The 22,483-nt window shown below is 35.9% G+C and overlaps 1 protein-coding gene and 1 long non-coding RNA gene across 2 annotated transcripts in view; one reads left to right on the top strand and one right to left on the bottom strand.

Moving 5' to 3' along the window:
- LOC149482639 (uncharacterized) overlaps positions 1 to 22,483 on the bottom strand; it is a 66,068-nt gene that overhangs the window by 34,954 nt on the left and 8,631 nt on the right. The window lies entirely within an intron of this gene.
- On the top strand, positions 8,179 to 9,701 carry Optix (optix). The gene has a single exon (XM_089703459.1). The coding sequence runs from the start codon at positions 8,223 to 8,225 to the stop codon at positions 9,042 to 9,044; it is 822 nt and encodes a 273-aa protein (XP_089559585.1). The 5' UTR covers positions 8,179 to 8,222; the 3' UTR covers positions 9,045 to 9,701.

Raw genomic sequence — 22,483 nt, forward strand, 5'->3', positions numbered from 1 at the left:
GTTACAAATCGTTTGACTTTCGGTATTTTTCCGACGAGTTCGACTAACGCCCACGCGACTAAGCCGCCGGTACCAGCGTTCACACCATCGTTTTTCTTTTTGTCATTGCGTACTAAGAACCCTGTAGAACCGCCATCCTGTTACAAATGACTCGAAATTTTGTGTCAGTATCTCCCGGTCTACTTGTGCGACCAGTCGTGATGAATTGTGTGTATCTGTTGCTACGTGTAGGTATTATGTTGCCAGCTTATAATATACTTTTAGAAAAATGTTTGCCAAAATAGAATTTTAACTGTTGTTCGAGTGTAGGTAACACAATTAAATAGGTATCTACTTTGCACAGTAATTGATACCTACCTATTCAAATTCTTAGTTAGTATAGGTACCTACGGTCTAATTGTAGGTAAACACTAAAGAATAGGTATAGGTAATTAGGTATAGATAGAAACTGTGAGATTTATTAAATACCTATCTATGCAAAAGTAAGTATTCTATGGGCATAGATCTTAAATGACTCTACATTGAAAGAAAGGAAAGGTGGTAATTTATGAAAACAGAAAAATATACGTTACTATAGAAAGAAAAGCTGGTACAACTAAATTAAACACAAAAATATCGCAAATGGAATACTTTATTATCAAGTTAAACGAATCAAGTAGGTAACAAAACATTTAAAACAGCGAACAAAGAAAGTCATACCATTTCGTTGAACATCAATAGTACCTAGTGTGTCATATTTTCACAAAGCATTTCCATAGTATTTCTCAAGAAATAACCCGTTTCGCAGTTCCGTTTAGACTTTAGATATTCGCGTCGAGTCCATATCTACTGTGTAAAACATCAAATTGCTTTTGCTAAACTGCCGCTGAACAAAGGACGACTCGAATTGTATGGTGTTGGCGTTTGGTGGAAGGCACACGAGATTCAGATTTACATACCTAATGTAAATTGTTATACTCAGTACCTACTGAGTATAACAATTTACATTAGGTATGTACAGTTACTTATTAAAGCAGATAATATAATACTTTACTAGAAGCATTATCTTCTATTCCATATTCTTCTTTCTGGTTATTATTGTGGTAGAGATTTTTTTTTGCGTGATAGCGCTTTCATTATTGATTTATAGGTACTCTGGTGTTCTGAATATCGATTAATTTAAAATTTAACTTTATGAAGAAGATCTATATTATAAAATTGTATACATCAGGAAAGCATTCTAATATACATAATTGTTTCTTTTATTCAGGATCAAGGGATTCCGCGGGCCCAGAATAAACAGGCTCATAGCACATATAGTAGAGATGCTGTTTTTTTCTAATTGGCATTTTACTACCTGTATTCATAGAATAAATTCACTTGCAATCCAAAATATTTCTATCACTATTTACTCACAATTTGAAATGTCTTATTACCTACCCCTCAAAATTTATCTTAACCTATGCTCAATCGCTAACCTCTCACCACTTGTACCACACGCATATAGCAATGCGTAGTACGGAAGGCTGCAAATGTCCCCATAGGTGTTCCCTTACAATGGCACATTGCGTATGAATATCTACTGTCACAAACTGCAAATGGTAAAGCTAAATGGTTATGCTAAATTGGGTTCTAGATGGTTCTGTAATAACGAAGTTTTGGATATAAATGTGTCGGTGACGTAGGTACCTATGTATCTTTCTTGTTTCGATTGTAAGAACATTTTGAAGTAGTTTTAAATTTCAGATAATTAAGGTTAACGAAATATGCTTTTAATATTGCAGTTCTAGTTCAGTCAAGCTCTTTTCAGAGTTCATTATTTTAGTCCTGGCAGGAATAGGGATACTGTGCGTGGTATATATAAATGATTCCTTCATTTTTGCAATAACTAGGTATATGCCTAGAGAATTTTTTTTGCAAACCATCGGTCAAAACATATCTTATGAGTTATGATGCAATTTACCGCCATACCTCAGGGCTTAAAAACCCTCAATCAAAATAGCATTCGCTTACTCATATCACAAATGAAGTCAACTTTGATGTCCCGGAATGTCCCATGAGCCATGTGAGCATCGCGGTAATTTCATGCGCCATTACATCGAACCCGCGACTCGCCTGTGGCCGAGTAACTAACCGTGATGCAAGGGTTAGTTTGTGGCCGCTAAATATGTGGAATTCGTATACATTATTATCTCGCTATAACACAAAATTCATACAAATTCATTTCCTTTCAATGAATTTGATCTCTTCCATAATCCATCAAATAAAACAATATCTAGTACCTAACTAGTAACTCATCAAATTGTTAGGGTAACTTGTTGCTTTAGTAATTAGTGGCAGACAATTTTTTCATGGCTGCAGCTTTGCTCCTTTTGGTCATAATCTGTTGTTGAATAGCATATCATATAAATCCTTCTCGATAAAGATGCAGATTTATAATTGTAAAATAATGTTAAAATGATTACTGTAGTTTTTGAATTTATTCATCACAACAAAAATGCAAATCTCGCCCTGCAATGGTGACGCGGGTTCGAATCCCGCCTAATAATTTTTTCTATTCTCTAAAATTTATTCATATATCTCACCTCTTCATAATATTAATAAAAATGTTTTTGTATACCTACTACATTAAGTTTATTCTAACCGCATAGATTTGTTGTTACCCGCCACTGCAATGGCCCCAAAGTAATCCCGTCCGATCATTTGACTCTCATTTTTGGTATTCTTACAGCGCAGCCGACCGGCCGATGTGCCTGGACGCACTAAATTATACACAAAGCGGTTTGATGATCCTTTATTATCATTTCATTGGTTCAATTCGATTGGCATTTTGGGAATTGTTTTTGTTTGGACAATGTCGTTTTGTGGTTATGTAGAAATGAGGATGAGGTAAGGCATTTTGACTGTGTAATTGAATGCTCATTCTAACCCAACTAGGTACACCTATGTCCAATTCTTTTAGTGTAAACAGGCCTAGGCGTAGAGCATTCTTTCGTTGTTCTTAGTGCATTCGAAAATTTCTAATACTGAATAATATGGTTCTATGCAATGTTCTAACACTGAATAATACTGAATACGAGTTTTCGTTTACACTAAAAGAGCTCTTGCTCTTGCTCTAGCTCTATGTTCGTTTGATGTCAATGCACCGTAAAATAGTATTAAAAATTATAAAGAATTAGGAAGCTAGTTAATCTGTCTTTTGATGCCTAAATATATCTGTGAATTACCTACTAAAGAAATTAATTAAGTTAACTGCTTACCTATTACTTATATCTTCAGGTATTTTGAATTTTGCCAGACTAATAAGTCGCAGCAAAATTATAAAATACTAGCAATGCCCTGCGGTTTCACTCGCATAGATAGCGATATCGTTACAGTGAAAAGTCTAATATAGGTCGGACTATAGGTTTAATTTTTAATCACATGAAAATCACCTTTACCCCGTCCCGCACTACGGCCTTTTTTTTTTTTTTGTTTTAGTGGGGAAATCTTTCATAGATACCCACGGCCTCCGGGGGAGGGGCCGTGGGTTATGTCGGATTCCTACCGTCCAAAACCCCACTGTGTTCCGTCAAGACGCATATTGGTAGAATTCATCCGTGACCCCCGCACTACGGCCTGCTCGAACAGTATACCTACTATTTTCTGTAGATTGACACTTTTAAAAATTCGTTATATCTTTTGAATGGAATATCCAATTCTTTTCATTTAAAAAGTATTTTGCTGGTATTGAAACAGTCTATAATAAAACATCATTTAATGGGATAAGGATTAATATATGTGTATGGATAACATGGTTTGATTACTGTCGGCACTTCTATTTACTTTGAAAACGTAAAAAAGTTGTTGTAGTAACATAACTATTGAAGATGGACATATGGTATCGCGGACTTTCTTGTAGATATTGATCCATTCTATAATACCGTAGAACATTTTTTTGTTCTATCTTCAATAGATTCCGCAGCGCACGCGATGACAGAAGTTTTATTGAGGATTTTTTTACACCTTGGGTTACATTATTGCATTTTTGGTAAGGATCTCTAATTTTTTTGAAAATGCAATATAGCCTATGTTGCTCAGTAAAGATGCAGCTTTCTAATGGTGAAAGAATTTTTGAAATCGGTCCAGTAGTTTTTGCGTGAAAACCATACATACATACATACATACTTACAAACTTTTCCTCTTTATAATATTAGTATAGATTTCCGTGTAGGTATAATTTTGAAACTATATTTCGATTTCCATCTGTTCCTTCATCCATGAGTGTGTTAACATCAGCATAGATAATTGTCTTTCATCAAGTCATTACCATAAATATTTTCAACAATAAAATAAGAGGGGACTCGAAGGCGTATGACTTAGACTAACTTAGTTTTTAAGTCATTGCAAGTCGGCACTTTCAATACAATATTTTCGTACCAGATAACAATTATCTATCTTTAAAAGCGTCATAAAATTTGCTTATCTCAAGTATTCAAAACCATAAATATCGACCATTAGCTGAGTCCAATCCTTCTCTTGGCTACCGAGTTATTCGCAAACGATATGCCATCGTAAAACCTCTTCAGACATATTGCATATTGTTTTCCTTACAAATTTAACTTTAAACCCTTTCAAAACCCATTTATTTTAACGATAACCCTTATGCCTTTACAATAGAGTTGGTTTTTGAGTACATTTCACGCAAGAGAAGGCAGTAAAATGATACTATGTTGCGACACAGTAGCCTCTTCATTTTACTTTCAAATTCTCAAAATAGCATATTGTTGAACTGCTGCATATTATTTTGTTAGATTCGAAGTTCATTCTTCGACGAAATTTACTGGGAATAGGCCTTTGTTAGGTCTATTTTTGTTTGATGGATGTTTTCAAATGTGCTGCTGAATTTTATGTAGGTATGTTTTTAGTTGACGCAATAGGTATAATTTGGCTTACAAAAGAAAGTTTGGCTCAAAAATATGTACTTACCTAGTACTATAGTTAGGTACCTATATTAAAAAAACATTTTTTTTGTTGTCACAGAATAAAAACTGTAGAGACAGGATTTAGGACAGATTCGACATTTTAAAAATATTATTCAAAAATATTTTTTTTCTATATATTTATTATTTAAGTTTGGGTTTGGTAAAATATAACTGTTCCTCTTTAGCTAATATAGGTAAGGTACTTAAAAATTACTTTTAATACACATAATTACAATAAAGAACTACCTAGATAGGTACCTATAAGAAAAATTCGTAACCATTCATACCACAATTCCAATCCTGCAGTATTTCTTAACAAAATTAGATTCCTTTCACACTAGAAGCACCATAAATCATAGCCAGACCACACCCCCGGTTTTATATCCAAACAAAGCACCCTCTATTGATTCCACCCCCCGTGGAAGGTAAGACGAGATCCGAGTTACATTTACATGTATGTTATAGGTAGATATTATTATCTTATAGTTTTATGGAGATGTAGGTACCTATCTAAATAACAGAAATTGACTTTAGCTAATAACTTAGTTATTAATTATTATCATATAAGAGTTCGTAAACTTTGTTATTGTAGAGAAAAAGATACCTATTTAAATAACAATTTCTATGTTCATTTCAATTCGTCTCTCCATAATTAACTTTTTTGGAAATAATTAAAAAACTAAATGTTAAAATTATAAAAACTATACCTAGGTTTCTATTAGGTATGTGACTAACTCATTAGCTAACTGTTATCGACGATCCTAATCATTCATAATATATAAGTATACCTATATTAGATAGAAAAAAATTACATCTCTGAATAGGTAATATTATGTAGGTAGATATCATCTTCAATACACCTATTCAAAATTAGAGAGTAGATAACATAATAGAACTTAAATAAAAATAAAAAAATACAAATAGGTAAGGTTCGGTAAGGCGCGATCGGGTGTTATGTCAACTGACAGCTCCCACAGACTACAAAATAAATGCCACAGATTAGCATTTTTAGCTACCCCCTTGATGAGTGCACTCCGCAAATCTGCTTAGCAGCTTACATTAATTCCGAAACTTGTGTTTGTCTTAGAATATTCAAATTTATTCGAAAAGTTAGTACAATGCCTACTTCAAATGTAGGAGTTTGAGGTAGAGGTGTCTGGATGCGCCATATTTTCAACATGTTTTTTTTAAACGATTATAATTGAAAAATTAGATATTAATGTTGATAAATACGGTAGTCATATCTATAATCTAACACTGAAACACGACACTTACCTACACTAAATTTTAGATATTAAAAAGAATGATCAAATAACATGTAGGTACCTCATCATGATCAAATACCTACCTACTTAGGTATATATGATATTACATTCTTGTACCTAAATCAAACTCAAAAAGTGTCGGTATCATCTAATTAGGTACAGCTGTACCTATAGGATACCTATCAAATATATTAAACAGAACCTTAAACTTTTTTTACTTGACAAAATGTAACCTAGGATGGGTAGCCGTTATACCTAAGCATAAGAATTAAAAAAAAACACAAATACGCAGATAGGTAGGTACCTAAGTAGGTACGTACAAAGTACGTAAGTAAGTACTTATAAAAGTCAATTAATTCTGCAAGTGATGTAAATTGTTACGCTTAAATAATTGTAATTATTCACACCCCATAATTTAATCTGCGGAAACTATAATCATCCACTAGGTAATTAAATGAAACAATTTATATTTAACGGAAATAGTACCTAGGTACCTACTATAATTAGATATCTACCTAATAATCTTGGTAATTGTAATCTCGATATTTATGTAGGTATGTACCTACTCCAATATCCCATTGTGAGTATTTGGTACATAATATTAATTATTAGTTATAAATATTATTCATACTGATATAATTTTGCGATTAACAAAAAAATAGTGATTTAAAAAAGTCTCAAAGATATCTCTATCTAACGTGAGAATTATGAGACTCTATTTAAATTTGTAGGGTACATTTAAATCTATTAGTATCTAGGTACTACAGAACTACAGCTATCTAGATAGGTACCTACGTAGGTATAGGTAATTAAAAAATAACGACATCCTATGCTGAAAAAATTTACAACACAAGACAAATTAATTTACTTTAAAACAGAAAAATATACACCTACGTATAGATATAGGTGCCTATTGTACCGACACTTTTCAATTTACCCACACAACTCCAAACCATAAATCTGAAATACTAAACAAGACATGTAATTCCGAATCCTTTCCACCCGACAATACCGCTCAAGTTAATAAAAATCCATTAGGTATAACAAAATACATATAATCCTCGGGTTACTACCCGGGGGGGTGAGAGGGGGGCACCTGGAGCCTGGGTGTGGTTTGCCGTTCAATAACGTAATACTCTAGAAAAGCTTTCACGGTGAAATCTCGCTCTGTGTAGCGCGATTGCACGGATTTGGTACTTGTTTTGTGTTTTTGGGGTTGATTTTCTGGAAGATGATTTTTGGTGGCGGTTGTGATGTGTGCAGTGGTTTCATTTTAACATTAAAATAATGTAGAGCCACAGTAGAGCTTCATGTTAAACGTTGATTTATCAAAAGGAAATTGTTTTAAGTATTATGTAAAAGCATAAAATGATCAATATAAACATGTTTACAAGTTAATAATAAGAAGTAAAAAATGTATGTATAATTTATATCAAGCATGTTATGACTGGCGGTCATAATCAATTAGATCCTTATTTGATTGATATAATAATTATCTTTTTAGCATTTTTACATGTCCATTTATTTTCGATTAAAGGGCAACTGTTTAATTTTACATCTTCAGGTACAGTTATGCACGATAATTGACCGGTTTATTAATATCGATCAGGAGGCAAATAAAGGCGCGTAATCCACCCGGATGAGTGTATGGTGGCTATTAATTGCAGGTTTGCAATGTATCGACGCACCGGGATCACGGCGCGTCGGTCGCAGGGCGCGGGGTGCGGGGCGTGGGGCGCGGACGGGGCGCGGGGGGCGGCGGGCGCGGTGTGCGTGACGGATCATGGCGGCGCGGGGGGCCCCGTCCCGCCGCCCTCGTTAAACGCGGCCGGCGGATACGCCGCGCCGCGCGGTTGAAAGCTATCCGGCCCCCGGGCGGTCGCGCTCACGATTGGCCCGCGCGCCACCGCGACGGTAACCGATAGCCAATCGCGTCGCAGCCCAACACGCCCCCGAGCGCCGCTCGCCGGCCGGGCTCATACGGCGCGCGACTCCGCCGCGCACACTCGTACCGATGCGCGGCTCCTGGGACGAGTCCACGACGGCGGCGCTTCACGCGCGCATCCTGGAGGCGCACCGCGGGCCCGCGGCGCCGGACCGAGCCGCCGAGCCCGCCAACTGCGCCGACCCGCCGCCGCTGTCCTTGTCCGCGCTCGAGCTCGCTGCGCCCACGCCGCTGCTGCCGCTGCCCACGCTGTCCTTCAGCGCGGCGCAGGTCGCGACCGTGTGTGAAACCCTGGAAGAGAGCGGTGATGTCGAGCGGCTGGCGCGATTCCTCTGGTCTCTGCCGGTCGCTCACCCGAATGTCGCTGAGCTGGAGCGCTGCGAAGCGGTCCTTCGAGCGCGGGCCGTGGTAGCGTTCCACGCCGGCCGACACAGAGAGCTATATTCCATCCTGGAGCGGCACCGGTTTCAACGTTCAAGTCACGCGAAATTACAAGCCCTCTGGCTCGAGGCGCACTATCAAGAAGCGGAGCGACTCCGCGGCCGGCCGCTGGGCCCCGTCGACAAGTACAGAGTGCGAAAGAAGTTTCCGTTGCCCAGGACTATTTGGGACGGCGAGCAGAAGACACACTGTTTCAAGGAGCGGACGCGGTCGCTGCTGCGCGAGTGGTACCTGCAGGACCCGTACCCCAACCCGACCAAGAAGCGCGAGCTGGCGGCGGCCACGGGGCTGACGCCGACGCAGGTGGGCAACTGGTTCAAGAACCGGCGGCAGCGGGACCGCGCGGCGGCCGCCAAGAACCGCTCGGCGGTGCTGGGCCGCGGGTTCGCCTCCTCCTCCACCTACGACGAGGACTCGGCCGACTCGGAGATCAACGTCGACGAGGAGTGACGGTCGCCCGCCCGCTAGTGTAAATACAGTGATGTTAATTTATGTCGCCGTCTGTTCGCGGACGTTCAGTGACGATGCAATAGACGAATCTTGTGATGTGAGCTGTATAGTTACTATAGGTTAAATGTTAAAGTGTTGTGCTTGAGGGCCGCGTCAGGTACGTACTATTATAGTGAATGTTTGCACGAGCAAATTGCCGATCTAGCGAGCGCCGGTTAGTCTACAAATATTTATTTGAATCGTTCTCGATTTACGAAACTGACCTTTCCGAACGCATTTATTTGTGTGTCTACCAATATTTCCTAAAGAATTTATTTATCATATCAAATTTTAGTTGTAAATTAGAGTAAGTTGTAGACAATTATGTTCACGGTACGTTAGAGTTAACAGAGGGTACCTGATCGTATCTGCTTATTCAGCCGATTTGTAAAACGCAACAATTATTATGTTTTAAGTAATTTATTTTATCGGTAAATATTAGTTCTTTTAGTAGAGAAATGCTGTGATATGGTGTTAGATGTAAATATTAAATAGAACTGAACTGAACGACATTATAAAACTTGTGAATATAACGCTAGGCCTATATTTGTACATAAGTTGAACTTGCGTATGTTGTTGGCCTTAGATTGAATACTTTATTAAAACTTATTTACCAGATTATCTTCTTTTATTCATGTGTGCCTGTGTTACGTAGACTTAAAAAAATATTTCAATCATTTAAATATCGATGACTCGAAATTTTTGCAAAAAATTATTTCGCAACTAACAAAAAATTCAGTATAAAGAAAATTCTCGTAGTTACAAGCATTTTCAAAGGTAAACTATTTTTAATCCTGTTGTGATTTAAAACACTTAATTGAATAATGTGTAATATCTCTTAAACATAATAATTAAAATGTAGAGTCAACAACACCATAACAATAATTAAAATTATTTATAGCATTTTAAATACTGCACATAGTAATGCCGTAAAATAATTATAGTTCTCATTTACATACAATACATAATCAATCATTTTTATTTCACTACAAACAAATGGGCACTAAACATTTTTAATTTTTTTTAACACATTTTAATTTCAGTTTGTGTATGTATTTCAAATTGAATTTATTATCCTCTCTTTCAAGTTACAATATTCTATATCAATTAATGTGTTAGCTCCTTTTTAGAAATTTTACTTTATAGGTAGGTAACTAACTAGCTTTCCGCCCGCGGCTTCGCCCGCGTTTTCAGAGAAAACCCCACATAATCCCCGTTCTCGTGGGATTTTCGGGATAAAACCTATCCTATGTGTTAATCCAAGTTACCCTCTATAATATGTGTGCTTAATTTCATTGTAATCGGTTCAGTAGTATTTGCGTGAAAGAGTAACAAATACACACACTTCCTCACAAACTTTCGCATTTATAATATTAGGAGGATTTGCTTATGATAGTGACCATTACGTAAATATTTCTGTACCTAGAGCTAGGTACCGTACAATGATATGTAAGGTGTGAATGGCCGCTTTACTTGATATTCCTGCAAAATTCTACACTCTTCCGTCTACCTGATATTTACAACAAGAAATTTTCAAGTGTTGACATATTTCATCTCTCCCGTAACAGTTTTAAAAAAGCAGTAACAGACATCACCAATTCCATAATTTCTTAGTTTACCATACACATTCTCACCACACTACACCATTATATACACTACACACACAGTACACACACTCACACATCCATACCAAAAATTCTATAATGGGTACGCTCAGTACGTTTTCCTCTTTTTTTGTATACCATGTCCAAAAAAAAAAAATATATATATACTAATTTTTTCCACTTTGTCATTGTTATAATTAATGTAAAACTACTGTCACATTAATTATCTTATTATTGGTATTCCTTTTTATTGGCGTATTGTTTTGTTAAAGTTAATTATAAATATTGTAATACAAATAGCTGTAAGGAATCTATGTATGTAAAAAATAAATAAATAAATTATGTAGGTAGGTAGGTATATGAAAATTATTGAGTACCTAGTCTAATAGGTACGTATTGATCTGTTTATTTTTTAGCAAATTCGCCGTTTGTTATTTACATTTTTTTAACTAAATTAAACTCTGTAATATCTCAAAATAATAAAATCTCTCAATAAAATCCAACCACAATAGAAATAGTGGTTATTTTTTGGGATTTGTAGATTTTTTGCTAACAAAGAAACCATTTAGGCTTTCTCAAGTATAGACCATCATATAGACCTAGGTAGGTAGAGCGAGACATTTAACGACGATACATAGTATTTTTAAGGAAAGAAAAACACATTCTAACAAATTATCAACTTTATTTAGGTAATTATACCTAGTACAGATAAAATTATCATTCCAATCGCTATATTTTATCTCTTAGTTGCCCTGTAGTAACTTTTTTCCTACCTACTTCATTTTTTTTTACATTTTTCTTGACATATTTATGAATTAATATAATTCTTATAAAAACTAGTAAGTTCAAAAGCTTGCTCTTTATTTGTCATTATCAGGAAATAAGTTCTTGTGAATTATTAAACCGTTTATTATAAAGTTCCTACACAACAAAGATAGTTTTCGATAAAAAATAATTATTTTTTTGCTCTTACAATAATTATCTACGACTATTCAATATGCGAACACAATTATGTTAGGGGAATACACACATATACCTAATTATAAATTATTTTTTATCATAGCAACATTCATAAGATTTTTTTTAATTACTGTGTAAATTATACTTTGACGAAGAAAAATAATAGAAGTCAGCAGACAATCATAGTTTTAATAACGTTAATTTTGAAATTTAAAATGGATCCACTGTTAGATATTTACCTAGTTTTTTCCAAATATGTAGGTAGGTATGTAGAGACGAAAATATGACGCTACTTTTGTCGTAAAAATATAAAAATATAATACATCTTAACTTTAAACAATAATTTAATAATCATTTAAGTACCTACCTATACTAGAGAGAGATTTCTTGGTGAAATAGTTAGCATAATACCAAGATAATACCCCAGAGGTTCCAGGTTCGATTTAAAAAGCAAAAATACTTGATTTTGTTAAGCTCATTGATAATGAAAACTAATTGATAATGAACATTGAACACTAACATCAATTGGTTACGCAGATGTGAAATACATCTGCCTCTTACATGGAACTTCATATATTCCTACCTAAGATTTTGAAATTCTACCTATAGGTATATTTTCTCAATTATATTATGCTGTACCTTATACATACCTAAATAGGTATTGATATGAAGGTACTTACGGTAGCTAAACGATGTTTTGTCTGTTATTACTAACCTCCGAATCGGGAGGATCGATTTTGACGGGAGTTTTATGACAAAACACTTTTTTTAAATACCTATCAATTTGTTCGCAAAAAATCGCGAATAAAGTCACAGTCAGTTTTTTATGTTAGCGTCACTTTTTGCATAGGTATCTATTAGGTAAACGACTGAGCGAAACATGATGTTATTTAGTAGTACAGAGATAGATTAAAGAATTGTTTAGCACATCAGATATATACAGGGTGTAATCGTTAAGTGTGCACAAGCGATTATTCCGTAACTATTGCAGATATCAAAAAACTTTAAACTGATATCGAAAGTACTTAACCTAATGAGTAAAATGGCCATAATAAATTTTTAAAAATAAAACGAGAAATAACCAAAAATGTTACATTAAACGCTCCCATACAATTTATTTCCCATACATTTTGTATTCATAGTAGATTTTCGAAGTGACGTCCTTATTGTGCAATACAATGAGGAGGTCTATTTACAGTTTCTAAATGAACTTCCCTCCAAATTTGCGAAGTAATTAAAGCAGAAAACCAAAAAAACAAAAAAAAGCTAAAATCTTTCATATTAAATGTATAGGTTGATCCAAAAGTAATGATAATTGGGTATTTCCTGTGCACATAAAAATATAAAATAAATGTTTTATGCTTGCTCATGTAATCACTAAGTTATCACAAAAAAATTATATCTACAGGCCACGTTTCCAAGTATTAACATTAATTTTAATGTGAACAGTGCGAGCCAAAATGTTTCCCGACGAAAAGAAGAAACAACGATTCGACATTTAGAGGGTGAATTTCTAAATTTTTAATGAGATCAGGATAATTTTTTGTCACGATTTGTGACCATGGGCGTTACCTGGGTTCACCATGTTTATGCTGAAACCAAGAAACAATCAATGGCCTGGATGCGAGCTTCCAAAGTGACGGTGAAGATTTTCAAAGTGAAAATTAGTGGGATAGATTAAAGCCGTAGTTTTTTGGGACGCTGAAGAAATGTGGAATATTTTAAGAAGATAGCCACTACTACACAGGGCTCTTACTACACAGACCAAATTAAAAGATTGCGGGTTGGCGGAATGTTGGTTTACCAAGACAACGCACCAGATCACAAAGCGTCAGTTGCGATGGCTGCCAATCAAAAATTGGCATTGAAAATGCTTGAACACCCACCCTGTTTGTAAGATCTAGCTCCTAGTTAATTCTATCTCTTACCTCGGCACAAGAAACACCGTCGATACAAGAAATTTTAAGACGACAGCGAAGTGATGGCCGATTTTGAGGGGTTTTTGTAGATGAAGTCAAAGTTTTTTTTTTTTCTAAGTTAAGGAAAAAAAATATCGAAGTATATTATCTAGTTAGAAGACTATCTAGAGAAATACATAATTATTTTAACTGTAATGACCTTGTTTAATATTGATTATCATTACTTTTGGATCAACCCATGTACATGGGATATTCATATCTCATACTAAATGTATGGGAGGGTTTAAAGTTAATTTTTTAGATATTTCTCGTATTATTTTTAAAAATTTATTATAGCCATTTTACTCATTAGGTTAAGTACTTTCGATATCAGTTTAAAGTTTTTTGATATCTGTAATAGTTACGGAATAATCGCCTGTGCACACTTAACGATTACACCCTGTATACCTATATCTAACTAGAGGTCCGCCCCGGCTTCGCCCGTGGTACATATTTCGCAATAAAAGGTAGCCTATGTCCTAGTTCTCGGGTATCAAAATATCTCCATACCAAATTTCATGCAAATTGGTTCAGTAGTTTAGGCGTGATTGAGTAACAGACAGACAGACAGAGTTACTTTCGCATTTATAATATTAGTATGGATTCACTGCGAACTGTAATAGTAATATACAGGTAAATATATAGGTAGATACGTACGCAACGTTGAGCTTTTCCGAAAATTCGTTGAAGGTAGGCTGACACATTAGCCCACAGCCCGAATTTTGATATGTATTAGGTACTCACTAGTTGCTCCGCGCGGTTTTACCCCCGTGGCTCCACTCCTGTTGGCCGTAGCGTGATGATATATAGCCTATAACCTTCCTCGATAATTCGGCTATCTAACACCGAAAGAATTTTTCAAATCGGACCAGTAGTTCCCGAGATTAGCGCGTTCAAACAAACAAACAAACTCTTCAGCTTTATAATATTAGTATTGATTAATAACTGAGACAAAGCCGCTAGACTAAATACATAAATAAATAAACAACACAATTGAATATCGCCGTTTAACAAATTCCTACAACGTTTCCCGCGCGAACAGTTGGCGGGAAACCATGTATAGGAAATAAATAAATAAATATAAATAAATAAAATAAATAGAAATCGCTATTATATTTTCAAAGAACACATTACAATTACATATTTGTAATGTTTTTACAATGGACCAGTCACTGGATGACTCGTTTTGAAATGAGGTATCTTTATCAATGAGCACCGACCGCCTTTTATAGTATGCAATTTTTATTGGAAACTTGCTTTGTGACATCGCGTGAACTTTAAAATTGATTGTTTGATACTCTTTGCCTCTTTGCCCTTTGCCTTCTTAAGAGCGGAGTATCCAAAATATTTTCTTATGTAAATAATATAATAATAATAAATCATTTATTTTCTACTACAGTTACAAAAAAGTACAACTAAACATAAAACAAGAGGACTTGTGTTTGCGATAGGCCTGTAGTGCAGATCGCCAGGCACTCCCCAAATTTTCATTACACTATTAACAGGAAACATGATTAATAAATCTATACTATTTACTCATCTGCACTCAGGTGGACAGCTTACAAGTGACAGCATATAGTGTTGAATCTTATTATTTTATGCTCTTATATCGTTCTAGATAGGTCACCTGGTGGTTTAAACTTTAAATGATCAATAAATTTTTCAACATGTGCCTGTAGTCTAAATCGCGATAATGTCAAGAATAGATAGAGATACCTACTTTCACATGTTTCATAATTTTTGAAATATTAATAAATAAATAGTTGTATTGAAAATACATTTATCTTGAAATGTTTGATACGCGTTGAAGTTTGTAGTAGGTATGGTTACAGTTACACAGCTGTTTAAAAAGTAGGGTAAAGATTTTTTGCAGATTTGAGTGTAGTTTTTGCTATAGGTTTGCTTCTGCCTACCAAAATAAAAAATAATAAATTTTAAAACGAAAACACGTTATTTAGATAAATTCATGAAATTCTAATGTACCTACACACAAAGTAAATTAAATCTGACCATTTTAGAGTGGAAATTGGTCAGATTTCGAGTGGAAATTCGAGTCTAAAGGATTTGGATGAATACAAACATACATGTGTAGTTAATAAAAGCGGGTTAATATAGCTGCATGCACATAATATTTAGGTAGGTAAATGTTAAAGATATTTTTAAAATCATCTACCTATAGATATGTCAAATGTTGTGAACTGATGATGATGATGTTTATGAACTTATAAAAGACCACTCTATCTATATAGAACTTAATATTAATAAATATATTATGTATTGAAATCTATTTCCTTTTGAAATGTAGGCAATAGGCACAAGAAATAATTAAACTGATCACATTACCTACAAAAAATATCAATTCGAAATTGTAAAAAGAAGCCACATTGTAAAAAGAAGAAAAAAGAATTCATATTAGTTATGAATTATTTAACAGTTGAAAAAATAATTCATTTATTTGACCATTTTTGTATCGAAAATCGTATAATGACGGAGAAAATGGCCAACGGATCTTACGAAAAATAGAGGAATTGATAGCAGATTCCTAGAAAAAAAAATGATTCATTACGTTGCATATTACATCAAACGAGCGAATGCTCATTCTAACCTCACTATGTCAAATTCTTTTAGTGTAAACAGGCGTAGAGCAATATTTCGTTGTTACTATAATAAGAACAACGAAATATTGCTCTACGCTCTACACGTTCGAAAAGATTCTATGCAATGTTTTAATAGTGAACAACACTGAATACTAGTTTTCGTTTACACTTATGAATAAAAATGTTTCAACAAAATGTGTCGGAAAATCAGGTAAAATTTGCATGATCATTTTATGTTCTATAATTCGTATGGATAGCACAGATAAAGGATCACGAAATAATGCTCTAGCTCTATGTTCATTGGATGTAAATGCACCGTTAGATGAGAGAATAGATATCAAAATATTAAATGTGTTTTTGGTATTTAGCCCCGCTGTGCTCTCATACCTATGTATGGTCAATTATAAGAATATGTTTGCTAATATATACTAATACTAATATATTATAAAGCAGAAGAGTTAATATATATTTATGAATATTTTATTTAGTTTTCCTTTTTCGCATTGCCTTGTTTTTGCTCACCCACTTTTTGCTTTTGTGTTTTTCCTATATTTTAAGGGTTGCCTGGCAGAGATCGCTGCCTAGCGATAAGGCCGCCTTTTGCTTGCTTTATATTATGTGTTGTGTGCTTTTGCATTTGTATTTATTTATAAGCAATAAAGAATTTTCATTTCATTTCATTTCATTTCAAGAGTTTGTTTGTTTGTTTGTTTGTTTGTTTGAACGCGCTAATCTCGGGAACTACTGGTCCGATTTGAAGAATTCTTTCGGTGTTAGATAGCTCATTTATCGAGGAAGGCTATAGGCTATATATCATCACGCTACGACCAACAGGGGTGGAGCCACGGGGGTGAAACCGCGCGGAGCAGCTAGTATATTATAAAGCAGAAGAGTTTGTTTGTTTGTTTGTTTGAACGCGCTAATCTCGGGAACTACTGATCCGATTTGAAGAATTCTTTCGGTGTTAGATAGCTCATTTATCGAGGAAGGCTATAGGCTATATATCATCACGCTAACACCAACAGGAGCGGAGCCACGCGGGTGAAACCGCGGGGCGCGGCTAATCAATTATACAGCAATAGTTAGGTACAACTTACATTACATTTATATTTAAACCAATCAATTACATTGACACAACAATGCACAGTTTGGTCTGTGCGTTGATAAACTTGGTACCTATAGTTAATATATAAGTGAGCATTTTCATCACAGTGTAAATCATAGTGTTAGTACAGTAAGTAGGTACACGATTTGAATGTAAAATGACATGTAAGTTTGTATGAAAATCCATCAGTTTTGAACGAAAAACATATAATTATGTTCTGTAATAAATATAGGCCCAGTGAAGTTATAGGCACGGGTCACCTAATCCCTATTAATATTTTAAATGCGAAAGTAACTCTGTCTGTCTGTCTGTTACGCTTTCCCGCTTAAACTTCTCAACCGATTTTGATGAAATTTGGCACAGACACTTTAGAACCTGAGAAAGAACATAGGCATACCTTTATCAAAACACCACGCGAGCGAAGCCGCGGGCGGAAGCTAGTCATAATAATATGAATAGAATAATTCCTACGTATTACGACGCGGACGATCCAAAATCTAGTTCAGTAAATGTATGAGTTCCAGGATGAAATGCGTACCTACTCTGTGTCTTTGTGTACATACAAAACATTGAATTGAAGCTTTCTCCATTGTCCAACCAGTTCTGCATATAATGTCATGTTATAATTACAATGCCTATTTCAGAATGCATTAATATTCATAAACATAAATACATACATAATGTACTGATTCATAGTTTTTAATAAATCGGCGCCAGGTATTATTAATTTTTTGCTGTTAGTGTTAATTTATTGATTCATTTCGTCTGCACAAGAGTTATGCATACTTTTATGGTGTTGGTTAGGTTAAATGTGTTACGTACGTTTTACACTAGTGACCCCGACTTGGCTTTGCACGTAATAATACATTTACATGCAAGTCTTTACAATACTATAATAATAAAACTGAAGAGCGGCGAGCCACGCGGGTGAAGCCGCGGCGCTAGTGTTTCAAATGTTTATGATCGAATTTTTTCTATTCCAAAAATTTTTCTTTTTTTAATGCTTCCATGCGTTATCCAAAATACATCGATTTTGAAAACCTTTTTTAACACGCTCATTTTGGCTTTACCTGTATGTTTGTAAGGTTTCTATGTTTGTAGATATGCCTAATCGACGTTTTTAGACTATTTTGAAAATCTTTAAATGGACAACTTTGTGCAAGAATCAAGTTTTTAAAAATATTACCTAATATAAAAAATGACAGATGGAGTTAATGTGTGATGCGCTTGAGTTTTATAGATGTTGTAAGAAAATTTTAAATTTATACTCTTGCCATACTATCCGAAAAATTATCTTCAAGCGTTTTTCTATCAGTAACATTGGTAGTTATCTATATCTAATAAGAAAACGTACAAATGAAGATTTCATTGATTAATTGAAAAGTTTTGTGAAGGATTAAGGATAGGAACTATATGTTTGAAAATGTTGACGACTGGTTCTAGATTTTAGGTGGCGAAAGAAGATGAAAATAAACTTGTGCGTATATAAGTAGTTTAATAATCAAAATTACAGAATGCGTTTGGTAGATTAATTTTAGTGAGGGAGTGTCCTGCTCAGCGGTTGCGTGGCGAGTCAAAGTAGTAGAGGACAGTGGGGTCAATCCGCGGCCAATCGCACGGCGCCGCGACGTGACGCCGCGATGACGCAGTCGCAACGCTCCGTTCCGCACGATTTTGTTGCGGCAACATGCTCCCGGCCTTGGAACGTGCTGGTTCCAACGAACTGTCGACCACGAAGCGAAGAATCAGCTATCTGGTGAAGGAAGCGGACAAATTTTAGTGAACGCCCGACGCACGATGCCGTCTGCAGTACGAATGTCGGCCACTCGTGCTACTCCATCCTTCCCCGGATATGTCGCGTGGATGCGCCCCAAGCTCCACTTCAACGGCGGCAATCGGTCGTCCTTAATGAGAACGAGCGTGTTCTCCTTGAGCTCCCCCTTGTGCTGGTGCCATCTGGTTCGCGTTTGCATCTCGGAGACATACTCTTTGGACCAACGATTCCAAAAGTGCTGGCGTATTTGTTCCACCCTCTGGAACCTCGGGAGACGAAGCTCAGGCACGTCGTATAGCAGCTCAGCCGTTACAGGTGCAGTCAGCGGACGACCAACCAGGAAATGTGCAGGGCTAAGTGGAAGGAAATCATTGGGATCTGTGGAAAGATGGGTCAAAGGACGGGAGTTCAGGACAGCTTCAACCTGGGTCAATACTGTGCTAAACTCCTCGAACGTTAGATGTGCGTTACCTACTACACGTTTGAGATGGTGCTTGCAGCTTTTTACTCCAGCTTCCCACAATCCCCCGAAATGACTAGCGTAAAAAGGTATCATTTTAAAATTAATATTTTGCGAAGTTGCATATGCTTTAATTTCATCAGAACAGGTAGCTAAAAATTTTTTGAACTCATTCATGAGACCGACAAAATTCTTCCCATTGTCAGAAAAGATAGTCACGGGTTTACCTCGCCGCGATATAAAACGTTTCAAAGCTAATAGATATGATTCCGACGATAGATCGCTAACAAGTTCCAAGTGAACCGCGCGTGTAACAAAACATATAAATAAGCATATGTACGATTTTTGTAACTTAGCACCTCTGCCTTTACGATTCAACGTGAACACTGGGCCAGCGTAGTCGACACCACAACGTATAAACGGGTAACCTGGGTCCAGACGCTCCTGCGGTAGATTCCCCATAATAGGCACGACCGTAGTCGGTTGCAGTCGTGCGCAGCGCATGCACGAATGTACCACCTTCCTAGCGAGGTTTCTGCCGCCGACCGGCCACCACATCTCTCTGATCGTAAACAGTAGAAGCTGTGGCCCGGCGTGGAGTAAACGTTCATGCTCGAACCGAAAAAGCAAAAGTGAAAAATGATGATTAGCTGCGATTAAAATAGGAAATTTTTTATTAAAACTAAAATTTGGCGAATTTTGAATACGCCCACCTACACGAATTAAATTATTATTTGCGTCAAAGAATGCATTTAATTTAGAAATTTGATTGTAGCCTGATATATTCGTTATATTTTTATTATTTTTAAGCGCATAGTAAATATCGGGAAACGATTCCTGTTGACTCAACTTTGCTAACGTTAATTCAGCACGATTTAATTCCTCGACTGATAATAAACCTGTCCACTTATTAGTTTTATTTCGCGCGTTATTAATAAAACGTAATACATAAGCAGCTGCGCGTTTAAGTCTATTATATTGTGAAAATCGAGAAAAAATAATTAAATTATCGTTTAAATTATTACTTATGTGACAACAAATATTTGTAGATTTAATTTCCGGTAAATCTGTATTAATTAATTTGGAATGTTTTAAATCGGACAATTCAAAATGTACATTATGTAAAAATAACGGACCCTCCCACCATAAAGATGAGGAGCTAAGCGCTTCTAGACTTTGCCCGCGTGAGACTAAATCGGCTGGATTATCCTTGCCCGCGACGTGACGCCATGGATGTTCCTTGGTCAGCTCGTGAATCTCTGCCGTCCTATTTTGAACATAAGGTTTTAATAAATTAATAGGCATACCTAACCAACCTAAAACGATAATTGAATCTGTCCAAAATACAATTTTATCAAAATTTGAACGCAGTGATCCAATAAGCTTATAATATAATCGTGCACCTAACAACGCACCACACAACTCTAATCTAGGTATAGTTGTAGGTTTAGTCGGCGCGATCTTACCCTTCGAACATATCAAGCGCACTGTGACATCAGCTGTTGCATTGATCGTACGAGCGTATGCGCAAGCTCCGTACGCGACCTGTGAAGCATCGGTAAATATATGTAGTTCGGTTCGCACTGGATCAATGCACATAACGTGACGCGGTATTCGTAAACTACTAAGAAAAGATAATCCATTTATAAACTTATCCCATATTTGCGAAATTTCGTTAGGAACCGATTCATCCCACGTCAATTTTAACAACCAACATCTTTGTAATAAATGCTTTGCGATAGTAATAAACGGACTTAATAATCCTAGCGGATCGTATATTTGTGAAGCGCACGATAAAATAATACGTTTTGTCACTACTTCACTCTTTTGTATAATTTGTGTGAAATAATAAATATAATCATCGAGACTATTCCATCCGATACCTAACGTTTTATTGTTACAAGTTTTATTCAGTAAACATAGATCGTGTGTTTGCGATTCATTAACGCTAGGCGTAATTAAATTTAAATTATGACTAAAAATCCACTTTCGTAATTTAATACATGCTGAATCTAAAAGACTACTAGTTTCTTTACAAATATTTTCTAATTCGGATATAGAATTCGATGAAACTATGAGATCGTCAACGTAAAAACAATTATTAATAGTATCGGCTACATACGGAATATTCGAGTGTTTGGCTAATTCCTTTAAACACCTACAACTTAGATACGGTGCGGATGCCGTTCCGTACGTCACGGTGTTGAGTCGGTACACCCTCAGCGGCTCTGAGGGATCATCCCGCCACAAGATCAGCTGCAGGTCACGCTGATCTTCAGCAATATTCAATTGCCTGTAAAATTTTTCAATGTCAGCGCATGCAACATACCTATTCTCGCGAAAACGTAATAAAATAGAAATTAAATCACCTTGAATAGCAGGTCCAATCATTTGTATGTCGTTTAATGATACGCCGGAACTAGACTTCATACTCGCATCAAAAACTACGCGTAATTTAGTTGTGGTGGCGTGCTCCCTAAACACACCATGATGCGGTAGGAAATAGTGCGGATTCCCATACGTATTGACGAGACTCATATGACCTAAATTAATATACTCCTGTATAAAATCAGAATACATCTTTTTATAATTATTATTTTGCTGAAGACGTTTCTCTAACGCGTAAAAACGACGTTCAGCTTGTGCGCGTGTATTACCTAATAACTCAGGTGATTGTTTCAACGGAATTGAAACACAGAAACGACCATCGGAAAGTCGACGTGTTGTGCGAATAAAATGTTCCTCACAAGCAATATTATCTTCGCTCGATAATTGCTGTAATTTATTGCTAGGCGCGGATAATTCTTCTAATTCCCAGAAATTCCTAACTAACTTATCGAGTGAATCATCTTCCGTGGATAATGTCGAATAATTACAATTAATATGTGATAATTTTTTATTACTAGTATACGGAAAAGATTTAATTGCACCTGACACTATCC

The sequence above is a fragment of the Colias philodice genome, chromosome 14 (genome assembly GCF_061535455.1).
Source record: "Colias philodice isolate Cphi_HAF_F1 chromosome 14, ilColPhil1 Martin Lab GWU primary, whole genome shotgun sequence".
NCBI lineage: Eukaryota > Metazoa > Arthropoda > Insecta > Lepidoptera > Pieridae > Colias > Colias philodice.

Excerpts from the sequence above, each read along its gene's own strand:
- Optix (XM_089703459.1), top strand. The coding sequence starts at position 8,223 with ATGCGCGGCTCCTGGGACGAGTCCACGACGGCGGCGCTTCACGCGCGC.